Source organism: Hydra viridissima, unplaced genomic scaffold (assembly GCF_058129835.1).
Source record: "Hydra viridissima isolate aposymbiotic clone 2 unplaced genomic scaffold, HvirCarnegie_v1 scaffold_10, whole genome shotgun sequence".
NCBI lineage: Eukaryota > Metazoa > Cnidaria > Hydrozoa > Anthoathecata > Hydridae > Hydra > Hydra viridissima.
The window spans coordinates 15,020,223-15,044,101 of NW_028324309.1; the positions used below are offsets into that span (position 1 = coordinate 15,020,223).

The 23,879-nt window shown below is 30.8% G+C and overlaps 1 protein-coding gene and 2 pseudogenes across 2 annotated transcripts; 1 reads left to right on the forward strand and 2 right to left on the reverse strand.

Moving 5' to 3' along the window:
- Positions 1-4,465: 4,465 nt before the first annotated feature.
- LOC149883314 (uncharacterized) lies at positions 4,466-5,359 on the reverse strand. The gene has a single exon (XM_090101056.1). It carries the CDS (start codon positions 5,342-5,344, stop codon positions 4,466-4,468), a length of 879 nt encoding a protein of 292 aa, XP_089957182.1. The 5' UTR covers positions 5,345-5,359.
- Positions 5,360-6,942: 1,583 nt separating this feature from the next.
- On the reverse strand, positions 6,943-11,829 carry LOC145193418 (uncharacterized; annotated as a pseudogene).
- A 4,048-nt stretch (positions 11,830-15,877) lies between these two features.
- On the forward strand, positions 15,878-22,256 carry LOC149883315 (uncharacterized; annotated as a pseudogene). The gene is made up of 7 exons (XR_016456587.1): positions 15,878-16,157; positions 16,278-16,392; positions 16,514-16,833; positions 16,974-17,029; positions 17,132-17,388; positions 21,606-21,768; positions 22,133-22,256. The product of XR_016456587.1 is annotated as an uncharacterized LOC149883315 (transcript).
- Positions 22,257-23,879: the final 1,623 nt, after the last annotated feature.

A 23,879-nucleotide genomic window follows, 5' to 3' on the forward strand; every position in this document is an offset into this window, starting at 1 on the left:
AATTAATTTTTTATGCTGATTTCGAATTTCACAATTTTTTTACTTCATTATCAATATTTAGCCTTCTACTTCAATTTTTTAAAAAAGTGATTTTTTTCACAAAAGAATTTACTGTTAAATTAAATGAAATCATTATTATTTTCAAATATAAGCGATGTAAAACACATAGTAAATTTTTTTTCATTTTATTAATAAAATATGTAATCATTATGCCTATTTATAAATAACACAAAAAATTAGACATTGCACATCATTAAGATAGTCTAATATTAATAATAATTTGTTTCGATCTCTATTGAAAGTGCAAAATAACTTTGTGGAAGTCATCGTAGGTGATTGTGGATTGCTGTGATGACTTTCCAAGTAGAACCTTCAAATTAGTAGCATATTCTTCTATAGACATAAGACGGCGCTTTTTTGTATTTTTATCAAAAATCATGATTTTAAACAGAGTTGATTTCCGCGGCAATGACCTACTTGTATCTCTAAAATAAATTACTTCATTCTTCAATCGTTTTTGGCATTTTATCAGATCTTTCTCTTTTTCAATATATTCACTTACATCTGATCCACAAGTAAATGGGCCGCCTTGTAGTTTTAAACAAGTTAAAATAGAATTTCTCCTGGACGCCTGATTAAAGCTTGTTGTTCTTTTTTAGTTAAGCCGCTTTGTCTCAGCTGAATCTGTCGCTGGTTCCAAATATATTCTATACTTTCAATTTTTCTAACAATAGGACCCATTTTCCGAAATAGCTCTAAATTACTTGAATCTTCATTTCTTAAATTATTTGAATATTTAAGAACATTACCACGTGAAACTGTTGAAAGTGACGGTTTTTTTCGAAGTCGATTGCTATGAGTTCCACACTGACGCTCAAGTTCAATATTATTTGTAATTGCTTTATCAACTCCAACGACTTGATTAAAAACGTAATACTCATCAGGTAACCATTCATTGTTTCTTTCTCCAAACCCATAATGCTTTCCTCTTTGGTGTTGAAGAACTATAGCTAAACTTTTCCGAACTATATTTGCTAGAATAATGCAATCATCAAAGTTCTTTGATGAGTATTTTCGAACTACATCAACAACTTCTAAGCCATAATCTTCTTTAATGAGATTTTCAAATAGTCTCTTTGATACTCCTTGAACACATGGCTCTTTAAATTCAAAGAATTGTTGATTTATGACATCATTAGATAAGCTTGAATGCATCTTGCTAAAGAATATTTGCAGTTTAGAATGCGTGGCTTTACCTTTAGTTTTACAGAAAAATGGTGAAATGACTTGCATTCCAAAAGCTGCTACCACGACTAAAGTAACTATAATGTAATCAAAATTCATAGAATCTCGGACTAAACAAGCAAGTTTATTTGTAATATATTCATGTTGGTCCAAAAACTCCTTAAAGTCATCCCAGTGAAAGCAAACTATAGAAGAACATTTCGAAAGACATTCAAATCGAACATCTTTAAATTCAAAAAGAAAAATATCTTTGTTTTTACGCTGCATAAAAGTTTTAAATTCTTTATAATAATTCCATGGTTTTTGAATAAAACTCGGACCAAACAAGTTTAGTACCCATGAGAGAAAGGTTAAGGACAACGTTTCCGTACTTTTGTTAATAGATATATCTAACAGAAAGCCTTTGAAAAGGTTATCCATATTCATTTCATTTTCAAATTGATTTAGAACTTTTTCAATAGCTCTGTCAAAACCTAAAGCTGTATGTGAAGTGCAAAACAGTTGACCAGCAGGAATTTCTCTATTGAGTATATCAGCTGTGACTTTAGATATTCCTATATTATGAACAGTACTGTCAGTCATATGAACGTCTACCTTCTGGTATAGTTCTTCTGAGGTGTATTTTGAGGCTTCCTGTAACATTTCGAATGTTGTTTTTATTCCATCTGCAATATTTGCTGTAGTTTCTGAAGCAATTGCTAATGTAGGCAAAGGAAAATAATATTCTCGGTTAATATGTAAACCAGAAGGTGCAAAGGTCCCAACATGTTTTCGAGTGGTAGAGTCAGTTGCGTGAGTTATTATATCGCCACTATTTTTAGCTTGAACAACTCTGTCTGCAATCAAGCCAAGAGAATACGCGTGCATCTGTTTTAGTTTTTTACGAATGGCACTGCGTGTTGGGAGTGTGTTAGAATCAATAAATGTGTTCTCAATAGCTTCACAATTATTTTTATCGTACTTTGATGTACGGTCAGTTTCATCTGGAATTTTCCATTTTGTTTTAAAAATTCGATTGTCGATTACTTTCAGTGCAACTTGCATTTCCCTCATCGAGAATCCTTCTCCATCTAACTCTGCACATGCATGGTAGATATCACTTAAGACTAAGTTTTTTGATTGTCGCACATTAGGTGGAACATAAGTATTGTGAGAACTATCTTCAAACATTAATTTTGATTTTGATCTCGTCATGTATGGCTGTTTTGGTTCACTTACATCAACAAACATCACTCTCTTTTTTTTAATTGGTTCAGTGTCTTTTTCAAAGAACTGATATTCATTTTTTGTTAATTCTTTTTCAAGAAATTCATCTTCATCTTCAAATTCACTTAACTCACTATCATCATTATCAACGTACATTGTCTGATAAACTGCTGTTTCATTTCTAATCTTTTTCTCCATTTTTCTTTTTTCATTAACAACTTTTTGATGGAAAGTTTTATCAACATTTTGACAAGTAAAATTTCTGTTACCACGCATGTTTTCTAGATACGAGTAGTCTTCAGCATTCATTGAAATACCGAAAAACTTCTCTAGCTTTTCACGACGTTCTGGATTAAAGCAGAAAACGTCAAAAAGTTTTTTAAGGGATTTGTTCATAGAAATACATCTACTTAAAAAACTATCACCTTGCTTGTTTTTGTCAACACCTTTTAAGTAGCGATATTCATTGATTTCACATTGCAGACGTTTTAAAATGGCCTGATATGATATTGTGTAGATATTACGCTCTGTCCAATGACTTTTTACTAACTTTGGAACTCTTCGACAAGCACTTTCAAAAGATACTTTATTGTTGACTTCGTTAAAGACAAGTGCAAGAACATCTCTGAGTAAAGGCAACTTTGTATGATAAAATTTATCAACTACAGGGAGACTTTCTAAAGGAGTTTGTTTATTTTGATTTAAAACTAGTTTGTTATTACGTCTTGTTACAATTTTTTTCATTTTAATTGATATCTAAATTTAGTTAACAATAATAAGCTATTTTTTAAGTATATAAAAGTTTTACGTTTTAACAAAAAATGTTTTATTACATTTTTTTTTAAGACGCAACTATTATTCATTTTAATTCAAATTTATCCAATCAAAATTTAAATTGCATAAATTTTAAAATAAAGTTGCGTAACTTTATACGCAAAAAAACCGCTGCAAAGATTTTTCTTTTATATGTTTTTTTTTTTTTTTTTAATGTATCTTTAAAAATGTTTAAATAGAAGTAGAAGGCCAACCACAAAAAAATAGAAAAAACTGAATTGTTTTTAAAACTTTTCTACAAAAATTAATTAAGAATAACTGGTTAAACAAAATATATAGAATTTTGGACCCCCCCCCCCCCCCTATCTAAAGAGATGAAGTAGCCTCAGTGGTAACTGGAGAGAGACACATTTGAAGAATACGCAGCAGTTTAATAAGACACGAGAAATGACAATCAACAGTAATACTTCTTTAAAAAATGGTAAAACACGACAAATAGAAAAAACTTGAGCAATGCCAAATTTCCTTTTAATAACCAAATCTACCATTACAGGTGGTTTTTAATTATCTTTTGAGTATTGAAAGAATTTTGAAAAGTCGTTCAAGTAAAATTCATTGTAAAAAACCTTTCAAAAACCCATGATTCAAGTAAAGTTCTATCTGCAAAGGCATTCCACCTTCTAACAAATCATGTATTGGATCAAAAAGAACTTGGTTTGTCATATCAAGTTCCTTAATTTCAGATAGAATACTGTTAGATTGAACGCCATATAGTTTTAACCATTTTAAACGTTCAACTCGGGGAAGACTAGAATAATCTAGTTCTTTGACTCTCATCTTGTGTTCCTCTAAACTCCTTATTTTACACTAAGAATGTTTATTATAAACTAACTTTTCTGACCAGGTCAAATTACAAACTCTACAGCACCTCACAACCTTTTTGCTAAAACCCTCTTTAAAACCAACAATTGCATTTTAAGTTAATGAATCGCCAATAAAGTGTTTTAACTTTACCATGAATTTTTTACCATAAGCATTAGTTAAAGTTGAGGAATCAATCAATGATAGTTCATTTAGAGATTGTCCCAACTCAAGAAGAAGAAATTTCATAAAGCTTTTTACCTTAACAGATTTAGAACCAGTTATTGCTAAAGGGAATATTGAGAATGATTTAATAAAACAGCATTGCGGAATGTTTAACAAATGAAACTATAAAACCCACATCTTGTATTAGTTACACCTAAATCATCTGAAGACAATCACTATACATGAATGGAATCATTGGCTTGTCAGTTTGGTATGCCAATAAATATGGCTCTAATATGCTGGCAACAAAGCTGAAAACTTCAAATTTTAAAAGAATAAGTTTGTCTTGAACAGCTTTTTTGACAATTAAAAAGCTTTTTGATTTGGGTTGCTTTGAAGATGGTAACTTTTCCCAAAACTCAATTAACTTGCATATATTAGGCCAGATTTCAATGCTACGATCTGCAACAGATTTGCTTTCAACCCACCTTGTTTCACAAAAGAAAAGAGGGTATTTTTTTGCATCTGTGACTGTTTCATAATCTTGACACCTAGCCGGGCTGTCATGAAGAATTTGCCAACACCCTTTCAGAATTTCTTTAATATTCCACGTGGTTGATTCAATAGCTGCTTTAAAGGTACCATGAATTACATGCAAGGAGCAACTTCCAATATTTATAAGCTGTGGCATCTCGTTGTTCTTTCTGTGTTTATTTAGATCATTGAGAAATTTCCAATTTGTAGAGGGTCCATCCATGGAAACTTGAAACATTTTACTTGAATCAAATTTCGATAAGTTTTCGTTGAAATAAGTAAGAAGGTCAGAAGCTGTAGAATGACCAAGAAAAGCTGATGTCCAATATCGTATTTTGACTTTGTTATTGACATCCCAATAACGAACGAGTAGGTCCATCTGACATGTTTGGGTTATGTTGTTCAAACTCTCATCAAAAGATTCGATGTAACAATCTGATTTTGTGATTTCTTCTTCTAAGAGTGTCTTGAAGTATGGCGCTAGTCCATGGTTAACAATGTATGATACTTTTGAGGAACTCATGGTGAAATCTTCTGCTACCTTACTGTCAGGAAACATCTTTTTAAAAGTGTTGTTTAAATTTGCACATGAATTATTAGAGTAGCAGCTCATTGTAGATTTCAGTGCCCATATGATCTCAGCGTTAGTTGATAAGGGTGGAAACTGTCGTATTTTTTTCTTCACATCTAAGTGACTCAGCTTGCAACTCTTTTCCATTAACAAAGAAACAGCTAACAGGCTTTGCAGCAGATTGATGCTTTTTACCTAAAATAGCATAATTGAAGATTAAACATGTTTTTTTTTTTTTTCACAGTCAGTTTAACTTGCAAAACTTGAAATGGGAATGTGAAAACAATAACAGCAACCACAAGGTTGATTACAATCTATTAATAACTGAGATTATAATAAAAATCAAGAACTAATCAAACATTATTTCTTTTTAATTTTCACTCTCAGGTTAAAAAAGTTTATATAAATACCTGCAGCATGACTTTTAATAGCCTGAATACCCATATTAGACAATTCAAACGAATTTTTACATCTTTTGCAATGAGCTTTAGTTTTTGCATGCTCATCAGGAACTAACCAATCTTTATAAATATGGTGTTGTAACCAATCTTCTTGAAAATAGGTCTTTTCTGAAGTCATATCTTATATTATTATGTTTAATTAAATAGTTATCTTAAGATATGGTTACTATATATTATAAAAGTTATAAAACCACTGTAGTGAGCAACTTTCAATAAAAATAAAAACTCAAAATTTGTATATTGCAAAATAACTTCAAGTTGTATACAAAACTAAAAAACATTCCCTGAGTTTTCCCTGATTTTAAAGATTTTAAAAAAAAGTTCCCTGAATTTTCCAGGTATTCACTGATTTTTCATAATTTAAAAACTTTTCCCTGGTTTTCCAGGTTTTCCCTGAGTGCCATGAACCCTGTAATTGCATATGTCCTACTCAAGTGAACTAAGGCGGGAAGACAGTTTTTTTGTGAAAAAAAAAGCCGATAAACTTAGTTAAATCCGATTGGTTGTTGCGCTATAACTTATGCGTACCGAAAACTTAAAAATGTTAGATTATGCAAACCATTATGTCTGTTTAAGAAGTCAGTTGAACTAGAATATTATTGAATATTTTGTGTTGCATTTATAAACAAAATCAAATTGATCAAAGGATTTCTCGAAATATTGAAATACTTTTATAACAACAAATTTAAAGTAACTTGTGTTTAACACAAGTTATACTTTCATTTTATGTTATTACAATTTCATTTATATCGAAACAGTTGCTTACTATTCTTATTGCAAAAAATGCACATTTACTTATGAAGGTACTGTAAATTTATATTATTATAAGCAAAAAGTCTATATATTTTTAAACTTATTTAAAAAAAAAAAGTTTTAAGAATTGTTATTTAAATTATTATTTAAATTATTTTATTAAACAATTACATAAAACTTTTATGTAATTAATGTAAATAAGAGTTTTGTTAAAACTCTTGCTTGTCTATAAGGAATATTATTAGTGTAATGTATATCTATCTATCTATCTATCTATCTATCTATCTATCTATCTATCTATCTATCTATCTATCTATCTATCTATCTATCTATCTATATATATATATATAGACACACACATAACAACAACAATAATAATAAGCTAATTAAGTTAAAACATTAAAAGTTCATTTTACTGACAAACAATTTACAACATCCTCTACTATTGATAATCCTATATTCGAAGTCTTGATTACAGGTTCTCCTCCTTTAAACTCTTGAAGAAAATTAGGGTAAATTACAAAGACATTTCCTATATCATCTTCAGTTTTGATTTTTTCTGCTTGTATTATTTGCTTGTTAATAATGCATTTTTTCCAACATTCTGATAGATTTTTTGTTTCCGATTTTATAGAAGATGATCTAAAATGCCTTAGTTGAAGTAAGGAATCAGTTGGTCTTGAATCATCTCGAAATGTTATTCCTTTATCGGTTTCATACTACCATACATATTGCTCACAAATATAGTCAGATATTCTTTCCAAATGACTTTGCCATGCCCATGGGTATTTTTTGATTATCCAAAAGGGAATATGTGATTTTTTTCTTTCGAAATGTAAGGTATCCTTACTTACTTGGTGTTGATCTTCTTGATGATTGGAATATTCTTTATTAAATAAATGACGACTTTGTAATCGTAAAAGGCTATTCACAATAACATGATCATTATAGTGGTTTGTTGTGGTTCTATTGATAGTTTTTAACTCATTAAAAGTGCGCTCTACTTCCTCTGTATTAGATGAGATTCCAGACACAATTCTTAACATTTGAGGACTGTGAACAGATAATGCATGTAAATATTTTCCATACAAAACTCGCATGGTAATTGATCTCGGTTTATCTTTCACTAGTTCTTTTAAATATATCAAGTGAAGAAAACTTTGGTTATGAAGGAAACAAATGTTTTCTATAGACCTTGTTGATTCATGGGAATATAAAATGCTCTGTATATTAACCATTGTAGATAGTAATTCAAATGCTAGTTGATCAATCTTACCCTTCAACACTAATATTAATTTTAACAAACTTTTTCTGTAGTCGACTCCACGCTTGCATTCTTTGTTATCAAAAGACAAGGTAACCATATCTTTAAAATATTTTTTTTCATCTTTACTGAGATGATTGCCTATTTCATCATACAAACTTTATATATGACCTTTTATATCATGTAATTGTTCACATGGTAAAACTTCATATCTATCTAGATTTAAATCTTTCATTGATGTATTATCTTCTTGGTATAAAAGAGAAGGCAATCTTTGAATGCCATGCATTTCTTCATCAAGTTTAATTTGTAAACTGCTTTTATTTTCTTTACAATAAAAGTGCTTTCCTCTTTCATGTAATTCGGTAACAATTTCATACTTCTTTAAATTTTTATAAAGTTTGTTTCGATTTTGGTGTATTTTTTCCTTGCTGCAATTTGTGCTCAAGATTTTGTCAATTCTGTCCTGAACACTGAATACTGTTTGGATAAATGAATGAGTTATATTTGCAGATTGCTGAATGTTTATTGGACACAACCAACATGGATATTCACCCCCTTTTTGTTGACCAATCTCTAATTGACAAGCTGGGGCATCACTATGAAAAAATCTCATCTCATCAAATAATAAAATGCCATCTACACTAATTGGATATTTTAATAACCGATTGTCCTCATTTCTAGTTTTTGTGTACAAAAGTTGGGCATCAGATGATTGACAACGTGCCAATATATAAAGTTCAGGTTTTTCAACAATTGATTGGACATTAACTTGCTCTTTATATTTTGTAAAATATTCATCATCTTTTAAGTATATGGCTGGGTCATATAAACAGTTAACCATGAATAAAACATAAGCGTGGTTGTTAGTTGTAGATCCATCATGCCATAATTGAAGGTGGCGTTTACAACTGAAACTTTTTAATTTTTGTAACAATAACTCTGTTGTTATGTCCATAATATATGAAAATTCATTAATTCTAGTAAGTTCAAAGATTATATCTTCTCTTGACATATTTTGAAATTCTTCAGTGCTGTGCAATCTGAAGAACTTTTTATGTTGCTCTGCAAACTTTTTCCTTATTTCAATTAAAGGGATTTTTCTTCCATAAAGCTCAGTTAAGATTTTTTCATACGAATTATCATTATTAATTTTTAATATTTCAAATGATTGTGGAGTTATTAGTTCTCCTATTGTGTAATCTCCAGAGCTTATTTTTGTTTCTATATTTTGTTTAATTTTTTTATTCGTAGGTTCTGTTGGCATTGACACTTTAGTTCCATTAATTCTTCGCTTGGATCTTCTCATAATGGTCTTTCCTTTACCCTTGTAGTCAAACTTTTTTAAATCAATGCCTTTTTTTTCAAGAAATTCTTTAACAACTTGACCACTGTTTGAAGGCAAAGCACCAGCCTTATTTTTCATTTGGAACTTTTGTGATAGTTTAGTAAAATTTATATATGTTCCTATTTCATTATTCTCAACTTCAGCAAAACATTCACTGTCCAACCAACTATATGAACCTATATGATTTTTTCTAGTTTTATTTTGCTTCGCACTTGCTCGTTGTTTTGGCTTTTCAAATGTTTCAAAACTTTGACTTAGTCTCAGTTTTTTATGTTTAGAAAATGACATTTCTGTTCCAAACAACCTAAATGAAAAACTATTTTTGTTATACCTTAAAAACGATCTTAGATATAATAAATAAAAAAAAATTAAAATACAACACTAATAAAAAATTTAAAAACTAGAACTCTTAGGCAGTGGCGTAACTTCAAATTTTGCCCCTACCCCCTCCCCCCCTACTTGCAAGATTTTCAAAACGGGACCCAAATCCGAATAATACCCATACAAACTGAAAATACCTATACAACCTAAAAATAGCTTGAAAATAGGCCCTAATATAACCTAAAATGGGCCTTTTTTTGCCTGTCCCTTCTCCCTCCTTTATAGTTTTACTACTGGTCTTAGGGTTTAAAAAATTAATAATAAATTTTTTTTTAGTTCAAATAAATAATAACCTGTCAACTGCTGTTTCCTGTAAATGTGCGTCTATACTTGATTTAAATGACCTTGCATAACTATTTTTTTGAGCCATAACTACACTTTTTGAAGGTTTAGCTACAAGGGAGCTCTTTGGAATAGATGGCACTAAACACTCAAATGGAGTAAATGGAATTTTTTTTTTAAATTCATTATCAGCCTTTTTTAAAAGAATTTTGGCATCAGCAACCATTTTTGATTTTTCTTCGTCTGACTGATATAGTGTTAATGGTGCTTTTCTTCCATAAGTGATGCATTTTACTGGAAATAATGTTAATAGATGTTTATAGATTTTACTTTTGATACAACCCTTGCAATTTGAAAAAGAGTGCTGGGATTTTTCCGTTTCTCCTAGTTTATGCCAGCTTTTGCTCGAAAACGATTCTAATATTGTATTCTTATTTGTTTTACTTGATTTCGCTATAGATTGAATTTGATTTTTAATTTTTGGAAAGTTGCGACGATGAATATCTGATGATACCATGAAGTGCTTGTTAAATATTAAATCGTAGCAATCTATTTGCTCTTTCAGTGTTACTCTCGATAAAACAAGCTCGTATGCAACCACTTTGGCAAAACCACATGTTGTTGGATCAATAATAGACATCTCAAATTAAAATTTAAAAGTAAATCTGGCAATTTAAAAGTAAATGCTGTACACTAAAGATTTATATAAATGCAATATCATACATATTATTATATATAATATTACATGTAAAATTACATAAAAGATTATATATGATATTATAAATCTAATTATATTCATATGAATAATCGCACATAACAAAAATAAAATATAGATTTCAAAAAACTTTTTTGTAAAAACTAAACTTTTTTGTAAAAAATATTTTGTTTTGAAATTTGAAATATTTCCCGCAATATCTATAAAACAGTTCCAAAACGAACGACTCAAATAATTAGATAATCAATTTACCGAAAATTATAGCCGAGCATAAGCGGAAATATAAAACAACCGAGACTATTTTTCTATACATTTGTCTTTGGCGCAGCCAAACGATAAATAATTTATAAAATTGTATTACTTTTTAGTGAACACGACTGAAAACTGTGCACAAAAATACGTGACAAACGTTATCACTTTTATTTTTGTACAATAAAAAACAAAGTTTTATTATTGTAAAACAAAAAAAAGATGGTTTTTATTTAATTTTTGAGCTCTATGTTAATTTAAAAGACTTTGTCACGATGTAATTGTATGGCTTAAAGCTCAACGGATATTCTGAAGCAAAATTTAGCCGAAAACGAGCGCTAATCTCTGTGCGCGTACATGTTTTGTAGTAAATATTGGCTACTTTCTAGCGCCTATCCTATCTCGTAGGTTACTTATAAAATATATTTTTTAATTGCATCAAGAAATTCATCAAAAAAACTTTCCAACGGTACCAAATATGTGGCATTTTGTTTAACTTTTTAACAAAATATCAACTATAGCATAAGTACAGCTTTTGTTGAAAAAATCCTGGTTTCCCGCCTTAGTTCACTTGAGTAGCAATACATAAGATACACCGCATTTCAACAAATACTTGGCACAGCTTACTAATCTTTTAGAAGTTTTTCGCAAAGCACTCCCAGTATCTATTGTTAACCTTTTCTCTCTTAATTTTGAATTTACCCATTTCAAATTTTCAGCAAAATAAGAAGTATAGTTCTCTAAGAAATCTATTTGCCAATCATTGACTGAAGTAATAGGCTTTCTTCGAATATCATTTAATTTAATATCTAGACCTTTTGCTTTACTGTTGACAATAAGCGATCACTTGACAACTGTTTCAATAAAAAGTGCAGTATCTTTAGCTTCACGAATTTTTACACGTAATGCTCCAACAGTTTCATTACAAAACACTTTGAGAACTAATCCAAAATTTTGTCGTTCAATTGGTTTCGGTGACTTGATGCCTAATATAACTTGCTTGCTTAGAATCTGTTTCATTATTAATAACACAATTAACAGCATTCTCCAGTTGAGAATAATATTTAATAATTCCTTTGTTTAAAAAAGAAAATAATGTCCAGAATCTTCTAAAGTTATATATATATTGAAAACTTAGGTAGTGGTCCACAATGTTCATATGACATTAAAGATATGGTTTTTGCTTTTTCAACAAAATAAAATTTTCTTCACAGTTATTTATAACCCAGCTAACATGTCCTATTGGGGCCCATAATGGTTTGCCCATATAGGCCCTATGCAGGCTTTATATAAACGGGCCCCATATGGCTAGCCCTTGAATATAAGATTTAGTTAAAAAAGGCGCCTTTTTTAACTTTATTTTTCTGTGCGCGTTATTAAACCGGTTTTGCAATTTGTTTTATAATTTTGTGTATACTTTTTTTGTGCAAAATATATGCAATTTTTACTTGTAAGTATACAAATTTATGATTATCAAAAAATATGTTTTCATTATAAACCTTCGTTTATAAATATTGTTGTGTGTTCTTTCGCTACGAAATAATAAAAATACAAACTTAATTTTAAAAATTTCTATACAGAACTTTTTAAAATAAGGTTTCTGGCATTATTATTTTGTAGCGATGGAGCACACAATAAATAGGCTCTTTTTGAATTCTACACAAATAAGTAGGCTCTTATCAAATGCTAATTAGAGAAGAAATAAAAGTTTAAAACACACAAGTGTTTCTAATTTTCATTACTTACCTAATTAGCATTTAAAAAGAGTCTACTTATTTATAACATTTCATTATTTCATTACGTTTTGTAAATTTTGTAAAAAATGTATTAATCGTTATATACAGGAAAGTATTCAGACGGCTCAATTTCTATTATAAAGCTTATTGCTATTTATTATTTGTTGGTTGTTTTATATTGCTCTTCTTTATATTTAAATCATGCTAAATGTACTGTGGAATTCAGGGTATCTGACAGATCAGGGAAAACAGTGAAAAGTCTGAGAATTCAGATACCTGCAAAAAAATCAGCTTGTGATTAGGTAGTGCTGACAGTTTTATCTTGCACATAGTTGTGCAACTATATATATGCTATGCAACAATTTGTGTATCAGATGAACTTTGATGCATTTCTCATATTTTTTCTCACTTCACAGCTACTCCATAATTTAATATTCATTTCTTAGCTAAAGTATTATATTTAGTTTATTAATAAGTATATGGTATCAGGGTGTTAGCTAGGAGTATATTTTTTTATCACATTTTTATGGTATTGGGAGCTTCATTGTTATTGGTCTACAAAATATTGGGAATTTTTATTGATATTCTCCTATTACTTAAAAAATAAAAGGTAGTTGAATTTTATGAGTTTTAAATTTTACATTAGGAATTATACCGTGCAATGGTATAATTCTTAATGGAATACCATGTATACCATAGAATTCTGTAAAGAATTCCATGGTATACATGGTAGCATTGGGCTAACTAAGTACCCTGGTATTCCCAGGGTGTTAGTTTTTAAACATTTATTTAAATTATTTATAAATTTGAACATTTGGGAAGTTTTGACTGTTTCAATGTTTTATTTTATCACCGAGGCATCACTATGGTGTTCAGCATTAGAACTATACAAAGAAAAGCTAAAAGAGCGTTTGATTCAGTTGTGTCAAATCTCCAAAACAAAACTAGTACTGAGGATTTTGCGAGTTACCAAGCAACATTACCTACTATGGGACCCCAGGTGCCTGAAATTGCTAATAAAGTTAGTGATACATTTGACCCAGAAATATGCACAGATACTGTATCTGAATTACAAATAAATGCTGACTCCTACATTCCACATTATTACGAAAATGACTCAAATAAAAGCTTTGCCTTTGACTCAGATAGTGAAACAAGTGAGCGTGAAAATGATTTGTCTGATTATGAGAGTGAATTTGACATTAACAGTAGTTTACGTGACTGGGCTACGTTGTTCAACATTTCTCTTGCAGCTGTAACACCACTACTTCATATTTTGTGGCTAGCCGGTTTATCTGTACCAAAGGATTCTAGAACTCTGTTACAAACACCTAAATTGATTAAGCAAGTTCCTGGCGGAAACTATTACCATTTTGGCATTGAAAATGAAATAGTCACATCTGTAAGAAAAAAAATTAAACCTGACTAATTTTGAAATAAAAAAATTGGCTCTGAATATAAATAGTGATGGTTTGCCATTATTTCGCAGCTCACGTATGCAGCTATGGCCAATATTAGGCACTGTTGTTGAATTACCAAAAGCAGATATTTTTATTATTGGCTTATATGCTAGATCATCCAAGCCTTTATGTGTCACTACATTTTTAAATGACTTTATCATTGAAATGAAAAATTTACTTCAAAATGGTGTGAGATATTTAGATCAAATTTATCCTATTGTAGTGAATGCAATTATTTGTGATGCACCAGCACGATCATATATAAAGCAAATTAAGGGGCATGGAGGCTATAATGCCTGTGAAAGTTGTACAGAGGAAGTTACTTACTTGAACAATAAACTGACATATCCAAATTTGCATGCATCTCTTAGAACCGATGATGACTTTGTTAGGCAAAAAGATGAGGACCACCATTTACCGAATAGACAGTCACCTTAGAGTTAAATATTGGGTTAGTTTCTAAATGCCCACTTGACTATATGCACCTTACTTGTTTAGGGATAGTTAGAAGAATCAATAACCTCTGGTTGGAAGGCGATTTGCATTACAGGTTGCCAGCGAGGGTAGTGAATGATATTTCTGTTAACTTAATAAAGTTGAGAAGCCACTTGCCTCGTGAATTTGCCAGGCAACCACGATCAATTCTGGAATACAAACAATGGAAGGCAACAGAGTTTCGACAGCTTATGTTATATTTGGGAGCAGTTGTTCTTCGTGATGCTATTCCCATCAATATGTATCAAAACTTTCTTACATTTTCTGTTGCTATGATATGATTACTGCGACCTGAATTTGCTAACAGTTTGCAGTATTGTGACTATGCAGAGAAAATGTTGCTTATGTTTGTTACAGAATTTGGCACCATATATGGTACTAGCCAGCTCATATATAATGTACACTCAGTCATTCATTTACCACAAGATTGTAGAAATTCTGGAGCCCTGGATAAAATATCATCATTTCCTTTTGAAAATTTTTTGGGTCGAATAAAAAAATTGGTGAGAAGGCCTCAGAATTCAATTGCTCAAGTAATGCTACGCTATTATGAAAAAGAACATATCCACTTGGTTGCAGAAAATAATAGTGATATTCAAAAAAAATGTGCCGTCCAAAGAACATTTTACTGGTCCTGTGCCGCCCGACTTCTCTCGTGAAACTTATCGTCAATATAAACATTTTAAAACCGATAGTATTTTCATTTCATCAACAGTTGGCAACAGTTGTTTTGAAATTCTAGGGAAGCTATCAATTGTCAGAACCATATTGCAAACATCAAAAAATGATATATTTATTATCTACAATGAATTCATTGATTTAAAACCAATTTTTCATTTTCCTTTAGATTCTACTCACTTTGAAATATTTTTAGCTGCTCATTTATCCACAGTTCTAAAATTTTTACAGTCTGAAAATATTGGAAAAAGGTTTGTTAATATGCCTTATGGTGATAACTTTGTTCTTATGCATTTGCTGCATCAAGTGTAAATTTAGTGAATACAACTTATGATAAAAAGGCATACAAATGATCAACTTTTGTTGTTTTGTTCTTGCAAGTTTTTTTAAAACTCATTATGTTTTATGGTGTCCCTAATAATAATTAAGTGATGTAATGTTATATAAATCCTTGTGATATAAATTAGTTTAAAAGGTATTGTATGTTTAATTTACATGTATTGTAAATTCATATAATTTCAATCTTCTTGCTAACATGTTCATGTAGAATTTTGTTCTTAAAGGTTAAAAAAATACATAACGGTTATATTGTTGCCCTATCATCGTCTTGTGTAATGTATTTTTATGTAATATTATTGCTGATATGTTATTTGTTTTTCAAACTATGGAATCAGATGTAGTATTTAAACTGTGGAAATATAGTGTAGAATATAATATAGTAATATAGCATTTCTTAACTTCCTAATTCGTATTTCCAGCAACATGTCATTTAAGTTTGCTATCGTTGAATTTATGAATAAGCAGTGTGTAGCCACTATCCAGTGTGTAGCCACTATATCATGATTTGTTTCAGAAGAAGAAGAAGAGTGTTTCTTCCCTTCTAAAAAAAGCAGAAGTAAACTAAAGAAGCTTGTTAGTGAACAGTGTGAACCATTGGCAACTTGGCCAAAGTTTTCTGTTAGAGTTCTGGGAAGAGCAGGTATAATATAAAATTATTGTTGGCATATTTTACATTTCCATTACCTTGTTTGATACTAATGCAAAACTGTACAAAAATTTTAAACAATTAGTTAATATCATTTTTGACTGTATATTTCAGCAACTTATGAAAGAGCTGAAGAAAAAGTTACAAAGGTTTTGAGTCAATCAGACATTTGCACAACTGACTCAGATGCTCAAGCTCGTGAACAAACCTCAAAGACAAATAAACATGGGTACATTACGTAGTTTTCAAAATATTTAAGTTATTTTATTAAATAAATAAATACTAGATTTTCTTTAATAGCCTAGTTTTCAAATGATTAAGTTGTATATAAAATATTTTTACACTTTTAGGCATTTAATAACCTCAAAGCGAATTTATTCAGACTCTGATACTGACAACGAAGAATGTCCTTCCAAGAAGTCAAATTTACTGCAACCTCCCAGTCCGCCTCCAAGAATAAGTTCTACTATTTATATGGCTCCTGTTCAATGTAATCCTTCCCACTCTACATCTATTCAATCTTCAAATTCTCCTACTGCTCTTTCTGCTACTTACATTTCACCTGCCATCTTCAGTATGCCTACTACAAGCTCAACCAGTCAGTGCACTTTAGCTGCTCATGACACAACTCTTATTTCTGTAGTTGAAATCGTTCCTGATAACGGCCAAGGTTAGAATAATATTAGATTATTGAAAATCATAGTTTCATTAATTGTCTAGGCTGTATTCTGTACTCAATGATCTATTTTTTTTTATGCATTTCTACATGTTTTATAATGTATTTAATGAAATAAGTATTACTTGAAATAGCTGATCTGTGTGTCAAGCTTATCATCATTGTTGATTCATTACCGTTTAGTTGTTCTGTATATGACACTGATTTTGTTTAAAATTTTTGTCAGTGATAATACCTTATAGCTCTCTTCTACAATTTTTAATTCTAGCAGAATTAGCAGGGTTAACAACAGTACCTAAATTTTTTAAATGCTCTGTTCTGTTTTTTAGGCTCCAATTTGAGACCATATCTGGAAGCAATTCTCAAAACTGTACAAGAAATTAAAGTCACACAGGCTATTCATGGAAATATTTTAAATGCTTTGGTGCAACACAGAAAAGCTATAAGCCAAGCGTCACAACTTTCACGTGGTATTATTCCTATAAAAGACCTCCATGACTTCCACCTAATAAAGAATCGACTCAAGATGACAATATTTCTAAAGCTCTGGTTAGAGAACAAGTTGTTGTTAGAATCCAGCATATATTTCAAGCAGTTTTTATAGTAGCTGTTTATGCTGTTGTAAACATTATTACATAAGGGGCATTCCACGTCAAGTGGAACCACTTTTTGGTCAAATTCGACATCACCGACTCGGATTTTGATGAAAATTGGCTCACATGTTGGGCATATGGACAGAAGAAAAACACGTAAATTTTTTTGACTTAGGTCAATTATTTCCTGAGATATGACCTTTCAAAGTTTTGACCTTTTCACTTGACCTTGGTTATTTAAAACGTCATAACTTTTTTTCTATTATACTTAGGAAGTTGATTTTGGTGGCAAACAGAAGCTCTTGCACAGACGAACAACTTTGTGTTTATACAAAAAAGTGATAAGTTCAATAAAAAAAGGTTATTGGTCATTTGGTAATTTGACCTTTGACCCTGGTCGATGGCAAAGGCTTCTTCTATTCTGGATGTCCCATGAAAAAATCTTTTTGGGATTCCCACAAACAGCTTTGGGATTAACTTTTAAGTATAAGTAGCTTCTAAAAATTTATTATTTATCGGCCTTACAAATGCGATATTTTGAGGTCCTTTTCTGTAAATAGCCTATTGTAGATATTTATTGTTAATTATTTCCTTTTTTCCTTTTATTTTCTAGGTTGTAATTTAATTACTAGTACTATATATACATACTAAGTCAGTATTAAATGATATGAGGCTTAAAGCTATATATATTTATATTAAAAAAATCAATTCATTTCCATTGAATTAGTCATCAAAAGACAACTTAGGAAGATGTTTTTAGCAACTTTCAAATTAAATTTAGATTAAAAATGGCATTTCAAGAGCAAGTGAAAGAGTTAAAGAAGAGACGACACTATTGTTATGATAATTTCCAACACCATAAGAAAAAACAGTATAAAACTTTAAGGGTAGTTACTAGTCAGCAGGTAGCTATGTATCCCTCAAAACTTATGGCTGGAGCAAAATTGTTTTACTTGCCGAAAAAGGATCACTGGCTTACCTTCCAAAATAGGATTATGTGATGATGAAAATTCTGCATATTATAATACAGAGTTAGATTCTCAAGGCAATTCCAGATCTCAAGTTGTTTGTAGTGACAAGGGAGATGAAAAATATCAGTGCCAGGAAGTATAAATTTCAATTGGATAAACGCAAGTTACAAACTGTTAAAAGTTATATTCCGGAGAAAAAGAAAAAGCTTAAAAAACTTGTAAAAAGGAAGTTAGACCTATTACCTCCTATTTCAGATGCTATTGCCATTGATACTTCAGAGGATGATGAATACGAAGCAACTAAAAAGTTTCCAACACATGTGCTGATGACATTGTTAAAGTGCTCCAAGATAAGTATAAATCAACACAAAGTAAGAGTGAAAAGATCATGATTTTGACAATATTTGTTGCTCAATGGAGTAATCGAAAAGTGATGAGAGAATTCAATTGTTCGCGTCGATTTGTATCTCAAGCAGAAGAAGTTCTAATATCCAAAGGTGTTTTATCAACCCCTAACCCAAAAAAAGGGACTACCTGTACATGTGAAAGATATGGTAAAAGAGTTTTATTACTCTGACACTGTTAGCCGTGTAATGCCTGGAAAAAAAAATTTTCTATCTGTTATGGAAAATGGGGAAAGAAAACATATTCAAAAAAAGATTAGTTTTAAGTAATTTGAAGGAAGTTTATCAATTATTTTCAGAAAAGTATCCAAATATCAGAATTGGGTTTTCGAAGTTTGCAGAGCTACGTCCAAAAGAATGTGTCTTTGCAGGAGCAAGTGGTACTCACTGTGTATGTGCATGTACCATTCATCAAAATGTTAAGCTCATGATAGTCGGATCACATATGGATGATTTACAACTAGAGGTTGAACTAGAAACCCCTATTAAGAACTACAAACATGCTTTGGCTAAAATCCCATGCAATCCTTCCTTGCCAGCATGTCCTCTAGGCGAGTGTAAAAATTGCCCTGGAGTTGCTGTGCTAAAGGAATGGCTGTTGCAATTCTTTGAAATTAAAGGAGTTGAAGAAATTGAGTATAAACAGTGGACTACAACAGATAGGTCCCAGCTTCAAAACTTTATACAGTCCACTGATGAATTTATAGAAAGATTTTTAGGGAGCTTGAAAACACTTACTAGATATGATTTTATCGCTCAACAGCAGCCAAAATACTTAGATTGAAAGAAAAACAATTCATCTGATGGAGAATTTCTGGTTATTGGTGATTTTTCAGAAAATTATGCATTTATCATACAAGATGCAGACAGGGATATCATTGGACAAATAGTCAAGCAACTTTACATCCTTTTGTTTTTTATTATAAATATGAAGGAAGTTTATGTCATGGAAGTTATGTGCTGCTTTTGGAATGTAATAATCATGACACAATTGCAGTTCATCTTTTTCAGCGTAAACTAATTAATTTTTTAAAAGTGAAATTTGAGGTATTAAAAATAACATATTTTAGTGATGGCTGTGCAGCACAATACAAAAACTGCAAGAATTTAATAAATCTGTGCTATCACAAAGAGGACTTTGGTATCCCAGCCGAATGGCATTTCTTTGCCACAAGTCATGGTAAGGGCCCTTGTGATGGAGTTGGAGGAACTGTTAAACGTGAAGCGGCAAAAGCAAGCTTACAACGTCCATACCATGACCAAATAATGACCACTTATCAATCATATACTTTTGCTAAAGAAAATATCCATAGAATTTCCTTTGAATACCTCACTGCAAATGATTGGCAAATCGAATCCACAATATTAAAGGAAAGATCTTCAAATGCTAAAACGATTTCTGGTACCCAAAAACTTCATTGCTTTAAACCATTATCCACGAATGAACTTCAAGTACAAGATTATAGTTCCAGTTCTGTGTCTAGAATTGAAAAAATTACGTCACATAAAGTTAGCCAGCTCAACTTCAGCTCAATTACTGGTTACATGGTTGTAGAGTATGATGAACATGGTGGATAGGTTGTGTGTTGGAGAGCAATCCAGAAAAAAGAGAAGTAACCATGAACTTTCTTCACCCTCATGGTCCAAGTCAACTTTTCTTCTTCAGAAATCCTCCAGATATTTTTACTGTTGATTTGAATGATCTTTTGGTAGCAGTCGAACCCAAAACTACAACTGTTTGGTCATACTTCATTCTTTCTAAAGAGTCTAAAAGAGCAACCAAAGCACTTAACTTGCATCATCGTTAACTATTACAGCTTTTTTAATTATTTATTAGCAAACATATATTGCAATAATTATGGTGTAAATATCATACTATATTCAGTACTGTACTGCCAGGTAGTTAAAACTGCTAAATAAGGCATTTTTGTTACTTTTCAACAATATATATATATAGACCAAGTATTACCAAATTATATTATATTTGTTATATGGTAGCTATTATGTAACTTAGGGCCTTCGTTCATTAAATTACCTTGAAATACTGTGTAATTATAAGGTATTTAAATAAGAACTTTTTAGAAGCTACTTATACTTTAACGTTAATCCCAAAGCTGTTTGTGGGAATCCCAAAAAGATTTTTTCATGGGACATCCAGAATAGAAGAAGCCTTTGCCATCAACCAGGGTCAAAGGTCAAATTACCAAATGACCAATAACCTTTTTATATTGAACTTATCACTTTTTTGTATAAACACAAAGTTGTTCGTCTGTGCAAGAGCTTCTGTTTGCCACCAAAATCAACTTCCTAAGTATAATAGAAAAAAAGTTATGACGTTTTAAATAACCAAGGTCAAGTGAAAAGGTCAAAACTTTGAAAGGTCATATCTCAGGAAATAATTGACCTAAGTCAAAAAAATTTACGTGTTTTTCTTCTGTCCATATGCCCAACATGTGAGCCAATTTTCATCAAAATCCGAGTCGGTGATGTCGAATTTGACCAAAAAGTGGTTCCACTTGACGTGGAATGCCCCTTATGTAATAATGTTTACAACAGCACAAACAGCTATTGTAAAAGTTGCTTGAAATTTATACTGGAATCTAAATCAATAATACTTAATTAAGTAGTTCATACAATTAAAAGCTGTAACAAAATGTAACTCAACCAGGCAATTAAGCAAGTGTATTACATTTAACACAGTGACTTATTATGAAATGGATTTTTATTTATTAGTGATTTTTGGTAAGTTTTACACTACTTCATGCTTTCAAGTAGATGTTAAGTAACTTGTAATATAGGTCGCTCATTTGAGCAGTCTTGGAGGACGAAAAGTTTTTGAAGCTGTAGCAAGGATGATGCATGCAGTGATGCCAGATAATAACCTAGCTCTGCAATTTAATGATAGTGGAATTAATAACAAAAATGGATTAAAGGGAACTGAATTTTTTAACATATTGTGCAGTAAGTATGCAACTGTATTTTCTATTTATTGCTGTTCAATATTGTAACACCCAATATTCTTTAAAGCCCTAATAGGTTTTGCTTCACTTCAAGACAAATTTCATAATTATGAAAATTAAAGATATCAAACTAAATAAGATTAGTCTACGTTTAATTAATGATATTATTATAAGAATTGTGTGTGGGGGGGATTATTTATTTGATACTAAATGATAATATTGCATCACTATAATAATAAGTGAGTAGTAAGGTGTTTCATCATAGTTACGTACTGACAAATTTTATGCCAAAGAATTAGATTGTGTCTTTTACATATGTATATTAAGATATTTATGAGTGTTTATGGAACTATTATCTTTTTTAGGTGCTGTTCAGCAAAATGTGTTAACTTCAAGTGCAACTGTATCGAGATAGCTGTAGGCAAATGGTTTACTGGAGCGCGAGATCGGGGCGGTAAACGTGCAGAAAGAGCAAAAAAAGCAAACTAACAAAGGCTTCAATCAAGAAAGAGAAAAAAATTGAAATATAATAAATCAAACTGCGAAAGAAAAATTCTCTTTTTTTTATTTTTGAGTTTTAGTTTTTCAAGCGCTTAAAAAGTTAACCGGCCTTTGAAAATTTCAGCTTAATTTAGTGTTCAAGTGTTGCAGTCTGTTAATGCATAAGTGTTTTTATGAACAAACTGTGAATACTATAGCCTTTTCTGTGCTTAGGTGTTGCTGTGTGTTTATGCATAAGGTGCTAAATAAACATGAAATTTACTGCTTAATTTTGTATTTAAGCTGTGACATTTTGCAGTGCGTTTTCCGGTGCATGAAATTAGTCATTTAATTGACTAATTTCATACAAAATTTTAAAACTTCTTATGAAATTTGCGTACAAATTTGTACTGGTTTTTGTATATTTTTTATATAATTTGAACTATATGAAAAGTATACATAATTCTGTGCATATTAATGCACTAACAGCATTATTGTTATAATTAATCATTTTAACTAATTGAAAATTAGAAATTTAACTGAAAAACCGTATATATAGAAATTTTTACTAAATGGTACCTTACTGGGCCCCACGAAAACGCAATTCACGCCCAGCGACACTTTTCCTTTGGCGGGATATGGGCAACCCATTTGGCACCCATAAAGCTGCCCATTTGGTGCCCATATGGGGCCTAATAGGACATGCTGGCTGGGAATTTACTTCAAATTGTTTACAATTGAATTAAATTGAGTAGCGTCCAATTTTTTGAAGTTTTCAAACTCATCAGGTAAACTATTTCTTTCAGAGCACATTAACCCAGTAATATCTGGTTTTCTAGACACTATTAGAATACAAGACACTGGTATACCTTTAAAGACTGATGGAGGAGGCCCTGGAACAAAACTACCACCTTTGACTTTTTTTAATTCTGTATCTTTAGGCTAGTGCTGAGCACGAATTCACTTAAAGTCTGTAAACACAAAGTTAGCATTTAGAAGTTTTTTAATTCATAACTCGCGATCCTCGGATTCACACACAAAGACATACCAATTTTATCTTCACCATGTTTTAAAACGCATTCAAACATTGGCTGACCATTTCCTGACTCTAAAACATTGCAAAAACAATCAGACTGATCACTTTCAGTGATCTTTTTCACTTTCAGTGATCACTTTCAGTTATAATTTTCCGGAGTCCACTGTTGCCTTTATTGCATTTATAAGATAGTTTTTATGTTGATAGTTTTTATGTTGAGAGCAAAATTTTTATGTTGAGAGCAAAAATCATCATACATGGCTTTTACTCTTAGTACAAAAGGCAAGTACATTATATTTGGTGCATTAAGTCGCCGATAATGACTTACAGATGGTTTTTACAGTCGTATATGATCAGCAACAATATCTTTGGGTACACATTTTTTAATATTTTGCTGTCCTCTATTTTCAGTAACAGATTACGTAAATAAATTACTGTTCATATTTTTAACTAGTTCTGTTAAAACAGAATCATTTGTATAGCCAAGTGTAATATCAAGACAACTAAATTCTATGTTTGCTGTATATTTTCTCATAATGTTCATCCGCTTTTACAGTTTAAATATCATTTCTAAATTCATTGTACACAATGAATTA